This window comes from Ranitomeya variabilis, chromosome 6 (genome assembly GCF_051348905.1).
Source record: "Ranitomeya variabilis isolate aRanVar5 chromosome 6, aRanVar5.hap1, whole genome shotgun sequence".
Taxonomy (NCBI): domain Eukaryota; kingdom Metazoa; phylum Chordata; class Amphibia; order Anura; family Dendrobatidae; genus Ranitomeya; species Ranitomeya variabilis.
Genome location: NC_135237.1, coordinates 537,746,271 through 537,770,614, shown reverse-complemented (window position 1 = coordinate 537,770,614; position 24,344 = coordinate 537,746,271). Strand labels below are relative to the sequence as shown.

Here is a 24,344-nt window from a genome sequence, read left to right as displayed (position 1 = left end):
CTGGGCTTCTGGTATGATGTTATTAAACGTGAGCGACACAAAGTTCTCGAATATTTAATATTTGCTTATTGTGACCTTGTTTGATTCTGGTTGCAGGATTCTATATCCTTTCTGGGTTTCCTGGGTAGCCCACCAGTATACATCGTTTACATGATATTCCAACTTGGCACGGTTTTCTTTGGGAATATGTACAAATGCTTTACTTACTAATATTCTTATGTGTTGTAGTTCATGCTTCTTGGTGTTCCATTGCTTAAACAGAGTATTCTCAGTAGCTTTACCTGGTAGTTTGTTTTGAACATAGCAAGCAAGTTTGAGTACTCATTGAACCACAAATGTGTGTATTGAGTCCAGCAGCTGTTTGGTTTTGCAGTACTATTCTTAGAATAGTTCCAATTTTTGTTTTGCCCATTCTGCAAATTCAGCGCGCCGATCTATGTCATCCTCGTTGAGATGCTGCAGCAGCTGGATTTTGTAAGGGTGCCATTTGTGAGTAGCTAATATCTGCCTAAGGGATGTTTGACTGATGCCAGATCGGCGCACTGAATTTGCAGAATGGGCAAAACAAAAATTGGAACAGGACCCTCAGTTTACACTGAACATTATGTTCAGTGATGAGGCAAACTTTTTTGGGTGGGCCATTTTATATCGATTCGCCTAAATAACATGGGAATGGTGACAGTTTTCTTGTGTAGGGTTTCTTGCATTGAAATCTGCTGCAATGACCCGGGTACTGAGTTCACCAGACATCAACACAATTTCTATCCGCTCCTCACGTGTTAACCTCTGTGACATGTCAATGGCTGTCAACAAAGAAAAACTTGTAAATAACTCATGAAAGAATAAAGTTGCATTAAAACCAAGCACACCATTGTTTTTCTTGTGAAATTCTCAATAAGTTTGATGTCACATGACCCTCTTCCTATTGGAAAAAATAAAGTTGGATTCAAAATGGCCGCCATGGTCACCACCCATCTTGAAAAGTTTTACCCTCCCATATACTAATGTGCCACAAACAGGAAGTTGATATCACAAACCATTCCCATTTTATTTAGGTGTATCCATATACATGGCCCACCCTGTATTTGCATAAACAGTACTTGAAGTGTCATATTCTTCAGTGACAACATTTTTAACACTTTGGTTATGATTTTTCTTTTTCAGCTGATTCATTATAGGTTTCCAGACCCTGCAGTCAGCCTTTGGGCCTTGATTTCTTGCAGATAATACGCGTGTCTCCTTCAAATGACTTTTATTTTTGGGTAGATCTGGTTTTTAAAGCAGATTCTGCTTTGGATACCCCACTGCTGCTTACACTTTCTGTCTTTATACTCCTCTATAAGCTTTTCTCTGACATCTACTGCAGTTACAAGTGGGTCATAGCCTTTTGGTAGACCACTTCGTAATAGTGCAGCAACATGGAAATCCTTTAGACCTTCCCCAATGCTCGGCAGGCGCTACACAATTTCTAGAGTGTTTCTTATGTAAACCTGCATATCTTTGTCCCTTATTTAGATTAGACTGATACAACTTTCTCATTAGAGCAGATTGCTGAGATTTATCCTTTCATGCGCTTTCTGCAGCTGTTCCCACATTTCTTTTGCAGTTTCACTTTGTGCATGTATGTAAATCTGATCATCTATACAGAGAGATTTTTTTTTTTTTTTTTTCCACGTACCTTCTCTTATCAGCAGCACCTTTACCTTGAATTTCCAGTATTATTAGTTCTGGTTAATCAGATTTGGCACTGTAAACTTCGCAGAGTTGCTGCTGGCGACCATCTTTTTTTCTTATTCTTAGTACACTGTTGTTCTCTCTTCTCTGAGCTGTTGTCTGGGTCTTTGAGGTTTCTGGGTCTCTTTGCTTCTGAGCCCATAACCTGTTGGCAGTGGATTAATCTCTGCACTGTCCAGACGGTCAACAGTGAATATACTGTATACTCTCTGATTTTTGTTGTTGTTTTTTATAAAACAGTTATTACTGGAGACAAACTCATGGCCTATTGAACAGTAGTAAAAAGTAGTTGATACAATATATGATAATAAAAGTTATTCCAACATCAGTATACCAAGTCTAGCATCATTATCAGGACCTTACTGCGCAGACACAGCCCCAGGGACTAATGGCACTTGCTCGAGATCTCGATCAGGGGAGGTAGGTCACTAGGAAGGGAGGGCAGCAGTGCTGCAAGTGCCATGTCCCATCTCAAAGCACTTGATAATCATTTGCATAAGATTTCAATGCTGGATTTCTTGTAGACGACAAAGTGGATTTGTACATTAAAGGTATGGATGAAGGTGCCTTTACATAAGTACCATTAGTTTGAGGTATAGCATCCTCATGTAAGGTTACCTTTTAAATAATCAAATTTGATGTTCAAGAATTCTGAAAATTTTAAAGTTATTCTCAAAACTAAAAGATATTACCCATTCTTTGGTTAGGTTATAACTTACAGAAAAGTGTGAGTTTGACCATCGGGACCTTTGCTAATTCTGAGAATGGGTCTCTGAAGACCTTTTACCTTTTCTCAAGGTACAAACTTGATGGCTACACGTGAACTGTGGCACAGCTACTTCTGTAGAAGGTGATTTTTTATTTTTTTTTCCGAGATGGAAAAAATCCCTAAAGTCCAAGTTTCATCAGCGTTTTTGATCAGAATTTGGTCAGACTTTCCTTAGTTTTTTTTTTTTATTTGTATGAAAAAAAGGCACTGGTGGAGGTTTCTCAAGCTTCTCCTATCCAACAGTCCAGGAAAAATGGACCGCAAACTGAGGGCACCCGAGAACTGTCTGATTTTTTTTTTCCTTAGAACTATAGACTTTCATTAGCGAGTTTGATCTGACACTTGGATCAATATCGGACAAGTCTTCGTGCTGTTGTGTGGCCAAGGAAAAATTTGAGCATGTGAACTATGGGAGTTGACACTACATTGGTATCCCTCTGTCTCAAGGTGTCCCTAGCAGGGACTTATGGCATTCTGCTACCACTGCACTGGAGAACCCTCTCTTAATCTACAACTCCATTTTTGTTTGATTGCTTTCTCCTAGCTGCACACTACTGACTTCAATTGCCTAGCTGGGAAACGCTACTCCAGTCCGTTGAGCCCACTTTTTTATAAGTGGCCCTAACTTAGCTGGAATTCTCTTTCCTTGGTTGTCTTTCCTAGCTTGGCATAGAGCACCACTCTCTGACCTGTCTCTTAACACTTCCCAGTATCCTGGCTTCTATAGTTGTGATCCAGGCTACACAGATTCTCTAAGCACTCCATTTGGCCTCAGCCACACATGCACAAACTTCCTAGCTAAAATCCATTTTATAGTCTATAACCCTATAGTAAACAAAAAAAGTTGCACTCTGTAGTGCTAAAGCATGTCAATGTGAATTATGAGATATGAATAGCAATACTGCCTGTGGTTCTTAGTAAAAAAAATGAGACGCTTAGCTCACAATTTGGCCTATTCATGCATGCCCATCAACCAACAACAAGGTGGTCTCAAAACCGATGGGTCCTATTGTGTCTAATGTGAATACCTCTCTAAGACTGAAGTCTGCATTCCTGGGTAGATGTGAATACCTCTCTTCCAAGTCTGATTTTATGGGTAGTAGGTAGGACCCTGCTGCAATTAAAATCCACCACATGCTGAAGTTCTCAGTCAGAAAGCTAATATACAATGACAAAAAAGACTGGTTGGCACTTCCAAGCTAATGTGAACAGGTGCCAACTAGGAGCAGCTACCTCCATATACAATAAACGAAAAAGATGCACACTGTAGTGCTAAAACATGTCAATGTGAAAGCGTCGGGGAAATAAGTATGTGATCCCTTGCAGATTTTGCAAGTTTGCCCACTGACAGAGACACGAACAGTCTATAATTTTAAGAGTAAGTTAATTTTAATATTGAGAGATAGAATATCAAAAATAAAATCCAGAAAATCACATTGTATAAATTATATAAATTAATTTACATTTTGCAGTGAGAAATAAGTATTTCATCCCTCTGGTAAACCAGACTTGCTACTTGGTGGCAAAACCCTTGTTGGCAAGCACAGCAGTCAGATGATTTTTATAGTTGATGATGAGGTTTGTGCACATGTCAGGAGGAATTTTGGTCCACTCCTCTTTGCAGATCATCTCTAAATCATTAAGATTTTGAGGCTGCCGCTTGGCAACTCGGAGCTTCAACTCCATTCATAAGTTTTCTATGGGATTAAGGTCTGGAGACTGGCTAGGCCACTCCATGACCTTAATGTACTTATTTTTGATCCACTTCTTTGTTGCATTGGCTGCATGTATTTTGGGGGGGTTATTGTCTTGCTGGAAGACCCAGCTATGACCCATTCTCCCATTGATGTGGTGAAGTAGTCCTGTGCCCTTAACAGAGAAACACCCCCAAAACATAATGTTTCCACCTTTATGCTTGACAGTGGGGATAGTGTTCTTTGGGTCATAGGCAGCATTTCTCTTCACGGTGAGTTGAGTTAATGCCAAATACCTCACTTTTGTCTCATCTGATCACAGCACCTTCTCCCAATCACTCACAGAAATCAACCAGGTGTTCATTGGCAAACTTCAGATGGGCCTGCACATGTGTTTTCTTGAGCAGGGGGACCATGTGGGCACTGCAGTATTTTAAACCTTTATGGTGTAATGTGTTAGCAATGGTTTCTTGGTGACTGTGGTCCCAGCTGCCTTGAGATCATTAACAAGTTCCCCTGTGTAATTTTAGACTGATATCTCACCTTCCACATGATCAAGGATACCCCACGAGGTGAGATTTTGCATGGATCCCCAGATCGATGTCGATCGACAGTCATTTTGTATTTCTTCCATTTTTTTTACTATTGCACCAACAGTTGTCTCCTTCTCACCCAGCGTCTTACTTATGGTTTTTGTAGCCATTACAGCTTTGTGCAGGTCTATGATCTTGTCCCTGACTTTCGTATAAAGGTCTTTGGTCTTGCCCATGTTGTAGAGGTTAGAGTCTGACTGATTGAGTATAGACAGGAGTCTTTTATAAAGGTGACTATGTAAGACAGCTGTCTTTAATGCAGGTAATGAGTTGATTAGGAGCCTCTAACTGGTCTGTTGGAGCCAGAACTCTTAGTGGTTGGTAGGGGATCAAATACTTATTTCTCACTGCAAAATGCAAATAAATTTATTTAATTTATACAATGTGATTTTCTGGATTTTTATTTTTTGATATTCTATCTCTCAATGTTAAAATTAACCTACCCTTAAAATTATAGACTGTTCATGTCTTTGTCAGTGGGCAAAATTAGAAAATCAGCAAGGGATCAAATACTTATTTTCCTAGTATCCAGAAGCAGTATTGCTATTCATATTTCATATATTTCACATTGACATGCTTCAGCACTGCAGAGTGAAACTTTCTTTTTTATTGTTTATGGAGGTAACTGCTCCTAGTTGGCACCTGTTCACATTAGCTTGGGAGTGCCAGTCGGTCTTTTTGTCACTATAACCCTACAGTGGCAGCAGGGAACATTGCAGGTATACACTCGGCGTGCATTGTAGAGACAACACAATATTGTAATACATAGCTTAAAGGCATTTCTAGTAATATACATATTATCGTAATTCTGCACTCCTGTAAAATGAACTCGGTTTACAAATGCTCAATCATATGCCTTCGTGTGCAAATAACAAACACCATGCTGAACTAGCACAACCCCTAGGGCAGACTCTTACAGATCACAGGGTTTGTTGGCTATTTTTCCACATGCTCTCAAGCAGTAAAAAATGCATGCAAAGGAGGACATGTCCATTAAGTGGGTTTTCCAATATTGATGAGCTATTCCTATATAGGGGCCCATCTTTTGCCACCTTTGCCAATCAGCTGTCTTGAAGGATTTTGGCACTCGGCCGAGCCCTGGGACCGCATGGTTCTATCTACCTGCATGTTGTACAATATGTAGCATGACGGGCGCTATTAAGTGCACAGTGAGGGTCATCCCAATAAATCTCATACTGATGGATTTTCCATTTTTGACAACTCTGACTTTACAGGAGCCAGATGAGGTGGGAAATTGATGGAAAACAAGTAGGTGGGAAGATGCACTGAGCTGCAGTATGCTTTAGAGTGTTAATGGAAAAATAGACACACCGATGTCAATATTTATGAAAAATCGCCCTTTTTTTTCTGGGGATAAAAAAATGGAAGATTTCTCATATGCTCTTCTGGACCTGGCCTAAAGTTGGTGTGTGTATGTGTGTAATTGTGTATGTTTGTGTGTGTATATATGTATGTGTAATATAAAGGGTGGGCCATTTATAGGGATACACCTAAATAAAATGGGAATGGTTGGTGATATCAACTTCCTGTTTGTGGCACGTTAGTATATGGGAGGGGGAAAACTTTTCAAGATGAGTGGTGACCATGGCGGCCATTTTGAAGTCGGCCATTTTGGATTGGAATGGCCCACCCAGGTGTTTCCATATAAATGGGCCACCCTGTATATTACACAGAGTATCTACTTTTTACGATTTGGTTATACACATACTGTACATATAAAATACAGTTTTTGTGTGATATATGTATATATTATATTACACACACACACAGTATATTCATGTTATATGTATGGTTGTGGCCAAATTGGTAAACTTAAAAAATATATATATACTTGTACATATTATGTACTTTTTGCAATTTGGGTGATTATGGTGATACACTTGGAATACTATTTACTGTTTCAATACTTTGTCAATAGCATTTAGGACAAAGTTAAAAGGTTTGTCCCATTATTAACTTTATGCATATCCATAGGTATAATGGTGGGGAGGTCTGACCACTGATGCCCGTACCAGTCCCAAGTCCTCTGTGTAAATGAAGAAGCCGTGAGCATGTGCGACCACCATCCCTGTGGACCGTGAATGGAGCAGTGGTCGCACATGCTCACTACTGCTCCATTAACAAAAGAGACTTTTGCCCCCCAATCTTAGGATCGACGAGGGTCTCAGCAGCTGTATCCCCATTGTTTATACATTTATCATCTATCTTATGAGCATTTGATAAATGTTGTTTAAACCAATTTGATCGTAAATACTCAAGAATCCTCTAAATAACAATCTTCAGGAGTTCAGGCGTTGTCCCCATGCAGAATGTGTGTGACTGTGGGGAGGACACAGGAGACCGGCGTTGGATGTTACCCTGTAAATAAATATGACATATGGACAAATATACATCGTTTGCTTTGTTAATACCTTTTCTGGTCTAGTAACTTTTGAGCTTTTGTATAAACACTTTCTTTCTTTTGCCGCCCCAAAATAATTGCATTTGTAAATATTTTCCTTAAATGAAAGGTCAAGTAATCACTTGAATGTCATTTCTGGTACAATCAGCTGCTGAGTGAGGAGAAACTGACAACTGGCTGTAAGGTCGTTAACCCCCTTTGCGACCTCCGCCTTACTAGTACAGCAGAGGTCGCTTCCCTCCCTTTGATGAGGCTCCAGCGGTGAGCCCACATATTTCCCTGCGCCTGTCAGCTGTTTTGAACAGCTGACATGTACTGGATACAGCCGCAGGTGGAATCGCGAGCCACCTGCGGCTATTAACCCCTTCATGACCCAGCCTATTTTGACCTTAATGACCTGGGCGTTTTTTGCAATTCTGACCAGTGTCCCTTTATGAGGTAATAACTCAGGAACGCTTCAACGGATCTTAGCAGTTCTGAGATTGTTTTTTCGTGACATATTGGGCTTCATGTTAGTGATATATTTAGGTTGATAATTTTTGCATTTATTTGTGAAAAAAAATTAAATTTGGCAAAAATTTAGAAAATTTTGCAATTTTCAAATTTTGAATTTTTATTCTGTTAAACGAGAGAGTTATGTGACACAAAACAGTTAATAAATAACATTACCCACATGTCTACTTTACATCAGCACAATTTTGCTAGGAAGTTATAAGGGTTAAAATTTGACCAGCGATTTCTCATTTTTACAACAAAATTTACAAAACCATTTTTTTAGGGACCACCTCACATTTAAAGTCAGTTTGAGGGTTCTATATGGCTGAAAATACCCAAAAGTGACACCATTCTAAAAACTGCACCCCTCAAGGTGCTCAAAACCACATTCAAGAAGTTTATTAACCCTTCAGGTGTTTCACAGCAGCAGAAGCCACATGTAAGGAAAAAATGAACATTTAACTTTTTAGTCACAAAAATGATATTTTAGCAACAATTTTTTTATTTTCCCAAGGGTAAAAGGAGAAACTGGACCCCAAAAGTTATTGTACAATTTGTCCTGAGCACGCCAATACCCCATATGTGGGGAAGGACTACTGTTTGGGCGCATGACAGGGCTCGGAAGGGAAGGAGCGCCATTTGACTTTTTCAATGAAAAATTGGCTCCAATATTTGGCGGACACCATGTCGCGTTTGGAGAGCCCCTGTGTGCCTAAACATTGGAGCTCCCCCACAAGTGACCCCATTTTGGAAACTAGACCCCCCCCAAGGAGCTTATCTAGATGTATAGTGAGCACTTTGAACCCCCAGGTGCTTCACAAATTGATCCGTAATAATGAAAAAGTACTTTTTTTTCACAAATTTCTTTTAGCCTCATTTTCACATGGGCAACAGGATAAAATGGATCCTAAAATGTGTTGGGCAATTTCTCCTGAGTACACCGATACCTCATATGTGGTCTTATAAACCACTGTCTGTGCACATGGCAAGGCTTGGAAGGGAAGGAGCGCCATTTGACTTTTGAATGAAAAATTAGCTCCAATCGTTAGCGGACAACATGTCGCGTTTGGAGAGTCCCTGTGTGCCTAAACATTTTAGCTCCCCCACAAGTGACCCCATTTTGGAAACTAGACCCCCCTCCCCAACGAGCTTATCTAGATGCATAGTGAGCACTTTGAACCCCCAGGAGCTTCACAAATTGATCCGTAAAAATGAAAAAGTACTTTTTTTTAACAAAAAAAATCTTTTAGCCTCAATTTGTTCATTTCCACATGGGCAACAGGATAAAATGGATCCTAAAATTTATTGGGCAATTTCTCCTGAGTACACAGATACTTCACATGTGGGGGTAAACCACTGTTTGGGCACATGGCAGGGCTCGGAAGGGAAGTAGCGCCATTTTACTTTTCAATGCAAAATTGACTGGAATTAAGATGGGACGACATGTTGCGTTTGGAGAGCCCCTGATGTACCTAAACATTGAAACCCCCCACAAGTGACACCATTTTGTCTGTTTGGGCACACGTTGGGGCTCGGAAGGGAAGTAGTGACGTTTTGAAATGCAGACTTTGATGGAATGGTCTGCAGGCGTCACGTTGCGTTTGCAGAGCCCCTGATGTTCCTAAACAGTGGAAACCCCCCACAAGTGACCCCATTTTGGAAACTAGACCCCCCAAGCAACTTATCTAGATGTGTGGTGAGCACTTTTAACCCCCAAGTGCTTTACAGAATTTTATAACGCAGAGCCGTGAAAATAAAATTATTTTTTTTCCCTCAAAAATAATTTTTTAGCCCCCATATTATTTTCCCAAGGGTAACAGGAGATATTAGACCCCCAAAGTTGTTGTGCAATTTTTCCTGAGTACGCTGAGACCCCATATGTTTGGGTAGACCACTGTTTGGGCGCACGTCGGGGCTCGGAAGGAAGGGAGCACCATTTGACTTTTTGAACGCAAGATTGGCTGCAATCAATGGTGGCGCCATGTTGCGTTTGGAGACCCCCGATGTGCCTAAACAGTGGAAACCCCTCAATTCTAATGCCAACCCTAATCCCAACTCTATCCATAACCCTAATCACAACCCTAACCCCAACACACCCCTAACCCTAATCCCAACCCTAACCATAACCCTAACCACAAGCCTAATCTTAACCCTATTTACAACCCTAACCCTAATTCCAACCCTAACCTTAAGGCTATGTGCCCACGTTGCGGATTCGTGTGAGATTTTTCTGCCCCATTTTTGAAAAATCCGCAGGTGAAAGGCACTGCGTTTTACCTGCGGATTTACCATAGATTTCCTGTATTTTTTTGTGTGGATTTCACCTGCGGAGTCCTATTGAGGAACAGGTGTAAAATGCTGCAGAATCAGCACAAAGAATTGACATGCTGCGGAAAATACAACGCAGCGTTTCCGGCGGTATTTTCCACACCATGGGCATAGCGGATTTGGTTTTCCATAGGTTTGCATGGTACTGTAAACGTGATGGAAAACCGCTACGAATCCGCAGCGGCCAATCCGCTGCAGATCCGCAGCCAAATCCACTCCATGTGCACATAGCCTAATTCTAACCCTAACCCTAGTTCTAACCCTAGTTCTAACCCTAACCCTAGTTCTAACCCTAGTTCTATCCCTAACCCTAGTTCTATCCCTAACCCTAGTTCTATCCCTAACCCTAGTTCTATCCCTAACCCTAGTTCTATCCCTAACCCTAGTTCTATCCCTAACCCTAGTTCTATCCCTAACCCTAGTTCTATCCCTAATTCTAACCCTAGTTCTATCCCTAATTCTAACCCTAGTTCTAACCCTAACGCTAGTGGAAAAGTGATTTCACCACATTTCATAGGTGAAATATTACAAATTGCTCTGATTGGCTGTTTCACTTTCAACAGCCAATCAGAGCAATCGTAGCCACGGGGGGCGGAGCCACCTCCCCTGGGCTGAAGTACCACTCCCCCTGTCCCTGTAGGTCGGGTAAAATTACAGTTAACCCTTTCACCCGACCTGCAGGGACGCGATAATTCTGTGACACAGTATATGCGTCACAGGTCGGATTGGCACCGACTTTCATGACGCATACGCTGTCATTAACTTGTTAAGTGCCGCTGTCAAACTCTGACAGCAGCATTTAACGTGCGCTTTCGGTCATCGGGACAGAAATCCTCCCACCGATGATCCCTGTCACGTGATTGCGGGTCACCGGTGGGTTGGCATGACAACCAGAGGTCTCCTAGAGACCTCTATGGTTGTCAGCTCCAAATTGCTATGAGCGTCACCCGATGGTCAGCGCTCATAGCAAGTCAGCAATTCTACTACATACAGGTGATGTGATCATCGTCTGTATGTAGCAGAGGTGATCGGGTTATGGCAGCTTCTGGTCTCCCATGGAAACTATTGAAGCATGCCAAAAGTAAAAAAATATATATATTTAAAAGTTCAAATCCACCCCCCTTTCGCCCCATTCAAAATTAAACACTATAGAAAAAACAAACAAAAATACACATATTTGGTATCGCTGCTTTCAGAATCACCCGATCTATCAATAAAAAAAAGGATTAACCTAATCGCTAAACGACGTAACGAGAAATAGTCAAAACGCCAGAATTACGTTTTATGGGTTGCCATTACATTGCATTAAAATGCAATAACGGGCAATGAAAAGATCATATCTGCACCAAAATGATGATAATAAAAATGTCAGCTCGGCACGCAAAAAGTAAGCCCTCACCCGACCCGAGATCACGAAAAATGGAGACACTACGGGCAGAGGTGTATCTAGCCTTTCCTGCACCCGGGGCAAAGGATCAGTTTGGCTTCCCCCCATTTGAACCTTCACTCTATTGAAACTGTATGACCAAGCCAAGGTACATTCCTGAATCCCCATAATGTTAAAATAGATACCAGTAAAAGTAAAATTAATTGAGACATCAGTAGGTTAAGTGTTTTTGAATATCCATATTGAATCAGGAGCCCCATATAATGCTGCATAAAGGTTAATAATGGCCCCATAAGATGCTCCATAGACACATTTGCCCAATATAGTGCTGCAGAAACGTTGATTACGGCCCCATAAGATGCTCCATAAAGATATTTGCGCCATATAGTGCTGCAGAAACGTTGATTACGGCCCCATAAGATGCTCCATAAATATATTTGCCCCATATAATGCTGCAGAAACGTTGATTATGGCCCCATAAGATGCTCCATAAAGATATTTGCCCCATATAGTGCTGCACAAACGTTATGGCCCCATAAGATGCTCTATACAGACACTTGCCCCATATAGTGCTGCACAAACGTTATGGCCCCTTAAGATGCTCTATACAGACACTTGTCCCAATAGGCAACCCCATTATAGTGCTGCACAAATGTTATGGCCCCATAAGATGCTCTATACAGACACTTGCCCCAATGGGCAATCCTATTATAGTGCTGCACAAACTATGGCCCCATAAGATGCTCTATACAGACACTTGCCCCATATAGTGCTGCACAAACGTTATGGCCCCATTAGATGCTCTATACAGACACTTGCCCCATATAGTGCTGCACAAATGTTAATGGCCCTATAAGATGACCCATACAGACACTTGCCCCATTTGCTGTTGCTGCAATAAAAAAAAGAAAATCACATACTCACCTCTTCGTCGCGCAGGCCCCCGGCACTTGCTATATTCACCTGCTCCTCGTTCCAGCCGCCGCTCCATCTTCAGCACTGACGTTCAGGCAGAGGGCGCGCACTAACTACGTCACCGCGCCGTCTGACCTCAGCGTCACTGCTGAAGATGGAGCGGCGCCGGAACGGGGAGCAGGTGAATATCGCACAGTGCAGCGCTCCCCTCCCCGTTAAACTCACCTGCTGCTTCCCCGGCGCCGCAGCTTCTTCCTGTACTGAGCGTTCACCATTACCGCTCATTACAGTAATGAATATGCGGCTCCACCCCTATGGGAGGTGGAGCCGCATATTCATTACTGTAATGAGCAGTTGTAGCGCCCCCACTGCCGCAGGGCCGAGGGGTACCCGGTACCGGGCCTCTGAGTATCTGCTCTGGGGTTGTCACGGTGGCTAGACCCGGTCCGTGACCCTGCTGAGGGGCGTACAGTGATAGATATGATGGATGTGGATGGTGGTGATGGTGCGGTGCAGTAAATAACGAGGACACCAGGTTGCAGTCTCTTTACCTCTTTACTGAAGGTCTCTGGGTCCTCAGTCCAGAATACGGTTCACCAGGTTGCGCAAGTCCGGCCGGTTCAATGGCACCTCCAGAGTTCTCTTTGCAGGTGGAAATCTGTGCCTTCCTGCTAGCGCTATGTGTTGTGGGCCTCCCCTGCTGTGCTTACGGGATAGTCCCCACAACTGTTGTGTCTGTTTCTCGTGTTCCCTCACAACAACTCGATTAGATGATGTTCTGCTAATCCTCCGTCCCTCCCGGTGTTATGGTTGGGACGCACCCGTATGACGGGTAGGCTCGGAGCTCTTCCGGGACCCTAGAGTCGCCCCTCTCCACAGGTTGCCCCCCATGTCTGCATAGGTGATTTAGGTGAGACAGCCCGCCTGTGACTGACTGTCCTGCCGTTGGTTTGAAGTATTGCTTGGAGCTAGATATATGAATACTTCCTCGGCGTTCCGGCCGCCGGTTGTGCGCCTCAGTAGGATGTTGCCTCGGTCTTACAGCACGACTCCTACTGGTATTCTCCTTCTTGCTTTGATCTCGTTTCTCACTCAGCACAATATATCTCGCTTCTGTTCCTTTCTTAGGGCACCGCCGCTATGCTGAGCAGGCACGGTCCCGTGACGTTCTTTCTTGTAGCCAGGCCTCTGTCAGCGTCCCAAACCTGACAGGGACCCCACCGAATCTTCCCCCACAACACCCTCTGCCACAAGGTGTTGCCTGGTTCCAACCCAGTCAGCTTTCTGTCTAACTTCCTGCCTGACCCCCAGTTTACCCACACGGTGAGGAGTGGCCTAATAAATAGCACCCTTAGCTCCCCCTGGAGGCCCGACTGTGAAATGTATTGGTGTATGTGATACCTGGTCAGATGAACTCCTTCAGTGCCATCAGACGTACCATAGTCCCCCTTAGCGGCGGAGCCACAGTACTGCAACGACCAGGACTCTGGGGCGCTGCACACCCCCCCCACCCCCGGTTAAATCCAGTACTCCGGGAATGGGAAGAAAACAACAATACATGTCAGCAAAAAGACATACAATTTTTGTGAGTGCAATAACAATAAGCATATTTGAACAGATCTTCCCTTTATGGGAGGTGAGGACACTTAAACGTTACAAACATGGTTAAATACTTTTAAATAACTTTACTATAAATAACTTTTCTTACCCAACCGGGTATTCTACTAAGTGCAAAATTTTTAAACATTAATTCAACATTGCCTTTAAGGATGTACACTCTGAATCCACTAAAGACCTTCTTATAACACATTATAAGGCTTAAGCAACTGTGCTACATTCTCCTACTTTACATCTGCAGGACCGCCTGTCCTAACCGCTCCAGACCTACTGCCTCTCCTTTCTGTTACAGGACTGCTCCTTTCCGCCCGAGCCTACTGTCCTTCCACTACTATACACAGTATAGAACATATTTTTCTTTCAATTTGAGATCACTGAGCCATCTCTATATGGCTCCTAAGAGGACTCACCACTAGCCCCTACGGGTTCACTTCCGGTCCTCATCCTTCTATTAACATTATTGAACATTTCTTACAATCAACTAATTGGTTACATTTAACTTTCACATATCAACATTATTACTTCTTTCAAAGCATCATCATTCCTTAAGTGCTATCGATGAGCATCCCCTTTAAGAGGGGACCAAGTCTTTGAGGTAGTGCAACTTTTCAAGCTGCAAGTCCGTATGCAGCAAGGACTCCAGTACAAGTTCCAATAACCGTATCTTGGCAAAGAGTCCGTCTTTTATATAAAACCAGTAGAGAGCACCTTTAAGAAGATGCAAACTATATACAAGGAGTTTGTATCATGCATTGTTCATGATTCCAGCAGTTTTTGGGAAGTTGGGCAAAAATTAGAAAACAAACCAAAAAGCAGAAACAATAGGGATCCCGGGTCAACAAAGGGATCCCTTTAAGAGTTAACCCTGGACGGTTTTAGCAGCAACGTAGCAAAAGACAAACAGTCAACTATTTACAGGTTCAGGTTTCCGAGGTTTAGTTGGACGGCTTCCAGGGCTGCACCTGGCACTTAACCCTTCCTGGCCTGGGAAAAGTGAGGTCCAGGGTTACACCCAGTGCTGGACAAACGCCGTTAATCCGTCTTTCATGTACAGTTAAATCATGCGCAGCGATGGAGGTCTGCGCAGCTTGAGTATGGGCATTTGCTGCAGCAGAGGTAGCGGCTGCTGCAAGATCAGTCACTGGAATGGAGTCAGCAGTTGTGGCACTAGCAGTCACTGGAGTGGTGTCGGTCATCAGGGCAGGGTCGTCCTTCATACCTGCTTCAGATGCGGTCCCTCCGGTGCCGGTCTGCTCTGCCTCCGCTGGGATCTGGAACGCTGGTTGCAGGGCCTTGCGCTGCGGCGTTGTCATCTCCGTTTGCAGCATCTCGCTTTCCGGCAGGGCCTTGCTTTCTGGCTTCGGAGCGCTGGGACTTCTTTCTTGCTCCGGACCAGGCGAGGCTGCCGACAGATGTCTGGTGAGGCTCCCGATGATGGTCTTCTTCCACCCGGCCTCAGTGCTCAGCTGCGTCTGCAGGAGTTGGTGGATCAGCTCATCCGCTCCGGTCTGCAGGAGGTCAGCATCAACTGTGGAGGTCTGGCTGCGGTGCCTCTCCAGGTAGCTGGGGGAGTCCTCGGCTCCGACCCCACGCTCCGGCTCCGGGCGGCTGGCCATGGCGTCCCCCATCTCGCTGACTTCTTCTTCCTGGTCCTTTTCCCGCTCTCTCCTTCGTGGGCGGTTTCGCTTTCTCTGTTTCCGCCCACCATTGAGAATCAGGAGGCGGATCTCTGCTGCTGACGGACACGTCCTCACGGTGCAGAAATATTTAGACTGGGCGGCCATTGTCTTTCGCGCTCTCCAGCTCGTCTACGCCCACTCCATGCCCCTCTTCTTCTCCTGCGCTCTCCTTAGCGCTGTAATGGCGGCGGTTTTGGCGGGAACTTCTGGCGGCAAATGGCAATCCACAGTCTTTGCAATAAGTCACAGTCCAAGTATAATAAATCACAGTTTCAAGGCACACATGACCCGATTCCTCAGACTTAAGTAGATCCTGTTCGTGATGCCAAGTTGTAGCGCCCCCACTGCCGCAGGGCCGAGGGGTACCCGGTACCGGGCCTCTGAGTCTCTGCTCTGGGGTTGTCACGGTGGCTAGACCCGGTCCGTGACCCTGCTGAGGGGCGTACAGTGATAGATATGATGGATGTGGATGGTGGTGATGGTGCGGTGCAGTAAATAACGAGGACACCAGGTTGCAGTCTCTTTACCTCTTTACTGAAGGTCTCTGGGTCCTCAGTCCGGAATACAGTTCACCAGGCTGCGCAAGTCCGGCCGGTCCAATGGCACCTCCAGAGTTCTCTTTGCAGGTGGAAATCTGTGCCTTCCTGCTAGCGCTATGTGTTGTGGTCCTCCCCTGCTGTGCTTACGGGATAGTCCCCACAACTGTTGTGTCTGTTTCTCGTGTTCCCTCACAACAACTCGATTAGATGATGTTCTGCTAATCCTCCGTCCCTCCCGGTGTTATGGTTGGGACGCACCCGTATGACGGGTAGGCTCGGAGCTCTTCCGGGACCCTAGAGTCGCCCCTCTCCACAGGTTGCCCCCCATGTCTGCATAGGTGATTTAGGTGAGACAGCCCGCCTGTGACTGACTGTCCTGCCGTTGGTTTGAAGTATTGCTTGGAGCTAGATATATCAATACTTCCTCGGCGTTCCGGCCGTCGGTTGTGCGCCTCAGTAGGATGTTGCCTCGGTCTTACAGCACGACTCCTACTGGTATTCTCCTTCTTGCTTTGATCTCGTTTCTCACTCAGCACAATATATCTCGCTTCTGTTCCTTTCTTAGGGCACCGCCGCTATGCTGAGCAGGCACGGTCCCGTGACGTTCTTTCTTGTAGCCAGGCCTCTGTCAGGGTCCCAAACCTGACAGGGACCCTACCGAATCTTCCCCCACAACACCCTCTGCCCCAAGGTGTTGCCTGGTTCCAACCCAGTCAGCTTTCTGTCTAACTTCCTGCCTGACCCCCAGTTTACCCACACGGTGAGGAGTGGCCTAATAAATAGCACCCTTAGCTCCCCCTGGAGGCCCGACTGTGAAATGTATTGGTGTATGTGATACCTGGTCAGATGAACTCCTTCAGTGCCATCAGACGTACCATAGCCCCCCTTAGCGGCGGAGCCACAGTACTGCAACGACCAGGACTCTGGGGCGCTGCACAGTACCATGTGACCGCTCAGTACAGGACGAGAAGCTTCCTTGGACCACCGCATCATCAGGCGGCCCGCTGGCGCCCCCCTGTCGGCTGCGCCCGGGGCACATGCCCCGGCTGCCCCCCTGGATACGCCACTGACTACGGGTCTCGGAAAATGGCGTAAATTTTTTTTAATTTTTTTTTAACAAACTTTGGAATTTTTTTTAACCCCTTAAATAAAAAAGAACCTAGACATGTGTGGTGTCTATGAACATGTAATGACCTGGAGAATCATAATGACAGGTCAGTTTTAGCAGTTGGTGAACATGGTAAAAAAAAATCCAAAATAACGTTGTGGAATTGCACTTTTTTGCAGTTGCACAGCACTTTCAATTTTTTTCCCGTTTTTGTGTGCAAAATATGGTAAAACCAATGGCTCCGTTCAAAATTACAACTCGTCCCGCAAAAAGCAAGCCCTCACGTGGCCATATTGATGGAAAAATAAAAAAGTTATGGCTCTGGGAAGAAGGGGAGGGATAAACAGAAAACACAAAAACAAAAATGGGCAGGTTCTCTAAGGGGTTAATTCCATATCTTCTAGATATAATACAATGGCATTATGGAGTGCCCCCACGTGTAGGGAAATGGGGTACTCGGTACCGGGTCTATCTCCTTCGGTTCTGGGGATGTCACGGTGGCCCGACCCGGTCCGTGGCCCTTCTGAGGGGCGTCCAATTAAAAGTGAAGTAGTTTGTACGGTGTTCGTGACGCCACCTGTGGTATTCGGTCAGGGTAACCGACGCTGCTAGGGGTCCGCTGGGGCGATGGAATGGCAGCTAGATGGTGTACCTTCCCACAGGTGAAGTAGGTCCCCAGGGCTTCCCAGATGTGTAGGTGGTGATGGTGGACGTTTTAAGGCGCAATGAATAACGAGGACACAAAGGTTGCAGTCTCTTTACCTTTTACTGAAGACTTCAGCATCCACAGTCCAGGGTACAAACCACAGGGCAGGCAGAGTCCGGCCGGTCCGAAGGCACATCCAGAGTTCTCTTATCCAGGTGGCAATCAGTAGCCTTCCTACTAGCGCCTGTGTGTTGTAGTACCTCCCTGCTGAGCATCACTGGATAGTCCTCACAACTTTCGTGGATGTTTCTGATGTTCTCTCTCTCTGTCCCCCAGATGATATGGATAGGACAACCCGTATGACGGGGTAGGCCTGGAGCTTATTTATAGGGACCCTAGAGACGCCCCTCTCCCACAATTTGCCTCCGTGTCTTCATGGGTATTAAGGTCGGGCAGCCAACTTGGAATCAACTGTCCTGCCAGTCTCTGAAGTAATGCGTAGAGCCTATTACTCCCTCGGTGTTCCGGCCACCGGCTACGCGCCTCAGAAGGAGGCTGCCGATCCTGGGGGCAGAACTCCTCCCGGTGTTATCTCCTTGTGCTGTGACTTCGCTTCTCACTCTCCACAATATTCATCGCTTCGTGTCCTTTCTTAGGATGCCGCCGCAATGAAGTGCAGGCGCAGCTTCGTAACGCTCTGTCTCGTGCTTGGCCTCTGTCAGGATCCCACCCCTGACAGGGACCCTCTGTCTGCAGCTCAGATGTTCCTCCTTCTCCCCCTGTCTGCCTGACAGGTCCTCTCTGGGTCAAATCCTGGTAGCTTCTAACTAACTTCCTATCCAACCCACCAGTTTTACCCGTGTGTGAGGAGTGGCATAGTAGATAGAAGCAAGGCTCCCCCTGGTGGACTGGAGTGTGAAGTGTAGTGTGTGACTTGTGATTCCTGGTCAGGTGAACTCCTTTAGTACCATCAGACGTAATATCACTCCCCCTGGTGGAAGAGCGACATTACTGCAACGACCAGGACTCTGGGGCGCTGCACTTACATAAAGCCCACATGCATCTTCATTTCTAGTTTTATTTTTCCAATCCATCTAAAATAAAAAAGGATGCAACGCTGCAAATGGCCTAAAAGGCTTTTCCAGTTCCGGAAAACCAGTCTGTGTTTAAAAATCCACATCATCCTGTTCGGGTTCAGCAGGGAGTCTCTGATTTTGCTATAGGGGGTTCTGTTTTCTGCAGCACTGATGTCATGTTGATAGCGCTGCAGCCAATCAGTGAACTCGCTGGCTTCATGAAAGTTGATGGCACAAGATGCTCAAAGTTACTGAGTTCACTGATTGGCTGCGGCGTAGATGACGTTGACGTCAGCCCTGCAGACAATAGCAGACATCGGGAGCAGCAGTGGAGCATCAGTGCTGGACCTGGGGAGGATAAGGAAAGAAATATGGTTTTCTTTTCTAAACCAACTGGAAAATCCCTTGTGACTGATTTTCCACTTTTAAAAAATTGTTTCCCAAACTACGGCTCTCATGAAAAATATCAAAATCAAATAGTATCCAGACTACCTGAGTCTAGGGCCGGCTGTCCTCTGCTGCTCCAGTCTCTGGGTCCAGGGCTGGCTGTCCTCTGCTGTTCCAGTCTTTGGGTCTAGGGCCAGCTGTCCTCTGCTGCTCCAGTCCCTGGGTCCAGGGCTGGCTGTCCTCTGCTGTTCCAGTCTTTGGGTCTAGGGCCGGCTGTCCTCTGCTGCTCCGGTCTCTGGGTCCAGGGCTGGCTGTCCTCTGCTGTTCCAGTCTTTGGGTCTAGGGCCAGCTGTCCTCTGCTGCTCCAGTCTCTGGGTCCAAGGCCGGCTGTCCTCTGCTGCTCCGGTCTCTGGGTCTAGGGCCAGCTGTCCTCTGCTGTTCCAGTCTTTGGGTCTAGGGCCAGCTGTCCTCTGCTGCTCCAGTCCCTGGGTCCAAGGCCGGCTGTCCTCTGCTGCTCTGGTCTCTGGGTCCAGGGCTTGCTGTCCTCTGCTGCTCCAGTCTCTGGGTCCAGGGCTTGCTGTCCTCTGCTGCTCCAGTCTCTGGGTCCAAGGCCAACTGTCCTCTGCTGCTCTGGTCTCTGGGTCCAGGGCCGGTTGTCCACTGTTACTCCGGTCTCTGGATCCAGGGCCAGCTTCCTCTGCTGTTCCAGGCTCTGGGTCCAGGGCTGACTGGCTGTTGCTGCTCCACTCTCTGGGTCCAGAGCCAGTTGTCTGACGATGCTCTGGTCTCTGTGTCCACTGCTGCTCTCATCTCTGGGTCCGGAGCTGGCTGTCCACTGCTGCTCTGATCTCGGGGTCCAGGGCCAGCTTACCTCTGCTGCTGCGGTCTCCGGGATTCAGGGCCAGATTTCCTCTGCTGCTCCAGTCTCTGGGTCCAGGGCTGGCTGTCTACTTCTACTCCGGTCTCTGGGTCCAGGCCAGCGTTCCTCTGCTGTTCCAGTCTCTGGGACCAAGCCAGCTCTCCTCTGCTGTTCCAGTCTCAAGGTCCAGGGCTAGCTGTCCGCTGCTCCTCCAGTCTCTGCATTTTAATTGCAGAAGTTACATCATGTCAAATCAATAGCGCACATCACCGCTGCAGTCAACCACTGAGCTCAGTGACTCTGCTAATGCAGACAAAACTAAACTCAATGATTAGGTTCAGCAGTGATGTGCACTGTTGGAAAGACATCACCTCTGCAGCTAAAATGAGCAGCTCTGGACCTAGAGAGGGTGAGTACTATCTGATTTTCAGATATTACTTGACTAATATCATTTAGTAAAACTTATTTTTAAATGTGGAAAACCCCTATAATGAAAAAAAAACTACTACCGTTTTGTGTATACAGCTTCTGTGTAGGTCTATATATCTCCTTGGTAACAGACCACAAACAAATCCTGTATAGTCTGATTCACGGTCATTCGTTCATCTGTCCACTACTTCTCCTTAGCATGAATTTGGTCATTTAATAAGAATTATGCTGATGCAAGTGATTGTACGCTGTAGATTTTACAGTGGGTGGAGGTGGTAACACAGTACAGCACTGCTATTTCTTCAACTGTATTGAAGTGCCAGCTTAAGGCACTGTAATTCGATCATCATACTATATGGCGGTTTTAGTTCAGCACTGTATGTACACCCTTAAACTAATACTTTGTAGAAGCCCACTATGAATTTATGACATTCACATTCAGTCTTTTTGGGTATGACTCGATCTATCAGCATGGCACATCTAGAATTGGCAATCTTTGCCTACTCTTCCTTGTAGTAGGTACACATTTGTCAGACTACAAGGGCATCTCCTGTGTACAGCATCCTCTTCAGTTGACTTTTATTTGGATTCAGGTCTGGACTCTGCCTGGGCTATTCCAAAACTTAGAAAATTTAGCTCTTCTTCTGGTGAAGCCATTCTTGCGTTGACTTGGAGGTATACTTAGGATCATTGTTCTGCTAAAAGGTGAAATTCCTCTTCACCTTCATCTTTTTATCAGAGGCCTGAAGATTTGGTTTGCAAAATTGACTAGTTTTTAGAATGTTCCATAATTTCCTCTGCCTATAGTAAAGCCCCAGTCCAAGCTGCCGAACAATGATCCCCAAAGCATAATGTTGCCCACACCATGCTTCACTGTGGGTATGGTGTTCTTTGGGTGATACGCAAGGGTAGTTTTGCGCCAAACATACCTTTTTGGAATTTTATCTAAGAAGTCAATTTTTGGTCTCATCAGGACATAACACAATTTCACACATGCTTTTGGCAGACTTGATGTAAGTTTTAGCAAAACATAGCAGGGTTGGTTTTTTTTGTAAGAAAAGAGTAGAGCATTCTCACCCTACCCCATAGGCCAGACATATGAAGAAAATGAAAGTTTGTTTTAAAGTGCAGTATTCAACCAGCTCCTTAAATGTTGCTGCAGGCCTCTTGGCAGCCTCTTCTTTTTTTGAGGAATGTCCAATTCTAGATAATGTCACTATTGTGATAAATTTAAGCCACTTCTCGATGACCTCTTCAAAAGGTACCATGATCTGTCTCATGCCTTGGATTTTTTCTTATGTACGCTACTCGCAACTAACAATTTTCAACACTAAGATCCTTTTGCTGTGTTGTAAGCTGTTTACGAACTTTGGCTCTCGCTGTAAAATGCAACTAAGAAAATGTCAGTAAAATCATCCTAGAACCACTAAACTTTATATGGGTTTAATCAGCATCCCTTTAAATTATGGTGGCTGTGTACTGGCTCCTATGTAAAACGAGTGTAAATGCGATTAGCTAATTCTGAACACAACCACATCCCCAATTACAAAAGGGTGTTCAGTATTCACACTTATGCAACTACATTATTTTTTTTTATTTTTTTTTCCATCTTACATTGAGAAACTGAAATCATTTTATTAGTACAGATTATGGGTGACAAAAAAGTTGGAAAAAGTTGTAAAATAATTCTTTTTGGTATGATTTTTTTTTTTCACACAACAAAAAAAATCAAGCATTTTAACAGGGGTGTGGAGACTTTTTATATTCACTGTTACGACTTGTAGGTTTGGGGTAGGTTAAACAAAGAACATTTTGCATAAATGATTGATCTAGTTTATTGCCATAAATACAAATGGTATCAAGTACAAAAGATGAGACCTATGTAATGAATGATCTACGTTGATATAAGTCTTCCTGTATTCTGCATTCAACAGACATAAAAAAAATGCTGAAACTTTTTTGGGGGATAAAAAGTCTAAATTTTACGCACCTGTCTTTGGCAGTGAGTTAATTATGGAGTCTTATTATCAATACTCTATGGGGGAAAGCAATAATTTTACTTTCTCCTGGAAAGAAATCCTAAGTACAGACAGTTTTTTTTTTCTTATTCAGCCTGCACTGATGAGAGGCAAGTACCCTGGAACAGTAGTCTGTAGGTGGATGTCTGGCCTGCTGAATATCTCCAGTTATGTTGTAAGGCTTCAATAACTAACATTTTTTTTTACTCTTGCTTAAATGCGTCGACTTTTGACGAAGAGCAATTTTTAGAATTTTGGTTTCATTAATTTTTTTCCCCTATTTTTTTTTTCTAAAGCCTCTGCGTCGCACTGTCTATTGCTGGCTGCAGAATGAGTTAACTGAGAATCCGTCAGTGAATTAATTCTGACGTACCAATTGCATTCGTAACACTTTTTTTTTCTTTATTTCAGTTCCACTCAGCTGATTTATGACCACAGGCCATATTAATTTTATATGAAGGTATAAAGAGCCTGTAAAATCAAAACTGTGCAAAATTTTTAATGAAAATGAATAGCAAAAATTAGTTTTAGTCTCAAGTACGGTACATGCGTTTAAGTAATAATAAAAAAAAATCCCAGGAGGTGGAGCCCCCTTTAGCTTTACATAGTAGCTATGTCCAATAAGTGGCACTAGAGAGAGCGTGTTCCTTCCTTCTTTCCATATCTGATCCTGTCTTATAAGTATATAATCCAGAGCCCACTGTTGTCCAAGTGTGGTGGGATTTGGGAATTTTTCATCAGCGTGAGAATCGCAGTTTGGAGAACAATAATCTATAGAGTAAAACAATAAATATGGTTTACGCCTCAATATGTTTCTCCCTGACTACTTCTGACTCTTACATCTAATTTCTTACAGATTTTTGGTGGACTTGTCTGGATTTTGGTGGCAGCTTCCAATGTGCCGGTGCCAGTGGTACAAGGATGGGTGATGTTTGTGTCAGTAACAGCCTTCTTCTGCTCCATCTTATTTTTGTGCGTGTTCTTGTGTGGTCTGGCTCATAGGATAACCACTAACTGGAACTTTGTGGTATGTATCAAGATTGTTATTTCTAGATAATTCAAATATTCAATTTCTGTCATTGCACTCCTGGAATAGGGACATTTTTTTTTTTTTTTGCCCAAAATTATGCTATTAATGGTCCGATGGTCAGAAAGTGGCTTAACTCACCGAGAGGATAAACTATAGCGGAATTATCGCCAACACATACCCCTAAATGCCATCTACAGACTAGTTCTGATCTATCTCATGCCTTGGAAATTTTTTTATGTACCCTACTCGTAACTAACAATTTTCAACACTAAGATCCTTTTGCTGTGTTGTAAGCTGTTTACGAACTATGGCTCTTGCTGTAAAATGCAACTAAGAAAATGTCAGTAAAATCATCCATAGCGGAATTATCTCCAACACATACACCTAAATGCCATCTACAGACTAGTTCTGACTAGACTAGACCTTTCCTCTTGGCTCGTCATCTGCAGAGATCGGTGGCGCGAGATTAAAAGCTTTGATTTTTCCCGATACTATGCCATGAAATGTTTAAACTGCATGTGTCTCAATGTGGCCACCAAGTGGTTATGATGTGAATTGCGGCATATTAAGGCTCTCGCTAGCACTCAGCGATAATGCATTCAATTGTGTGGTAAGATAT

At 44.5% G+C, this 24,344-nt stretch overlaps 1 protein-coding gene across 1 annotated transcript in view; it reads left to right on the top strand.

Annotated features, from left to right (window-relative positions):
- The window catches only part of MAL2 (mal, T cell differentiation protein 2), a 77,131-nt gene that overhangs the window by 28,487 nt on the left and 24,300 nt on the right, over nt 1-24,344 (top strand). Inside the window, exon 2 of the mRNA XM_077271150.1 lies at nt 23,552-23,722. Within this exon, the coding sequence (XP_077127265.1) occupies nt 23,552-23,722 (171 nt within the window). The remainder of the gene's footprint in view (nt 1-23,551; nt 23,723-24,344) is intronic.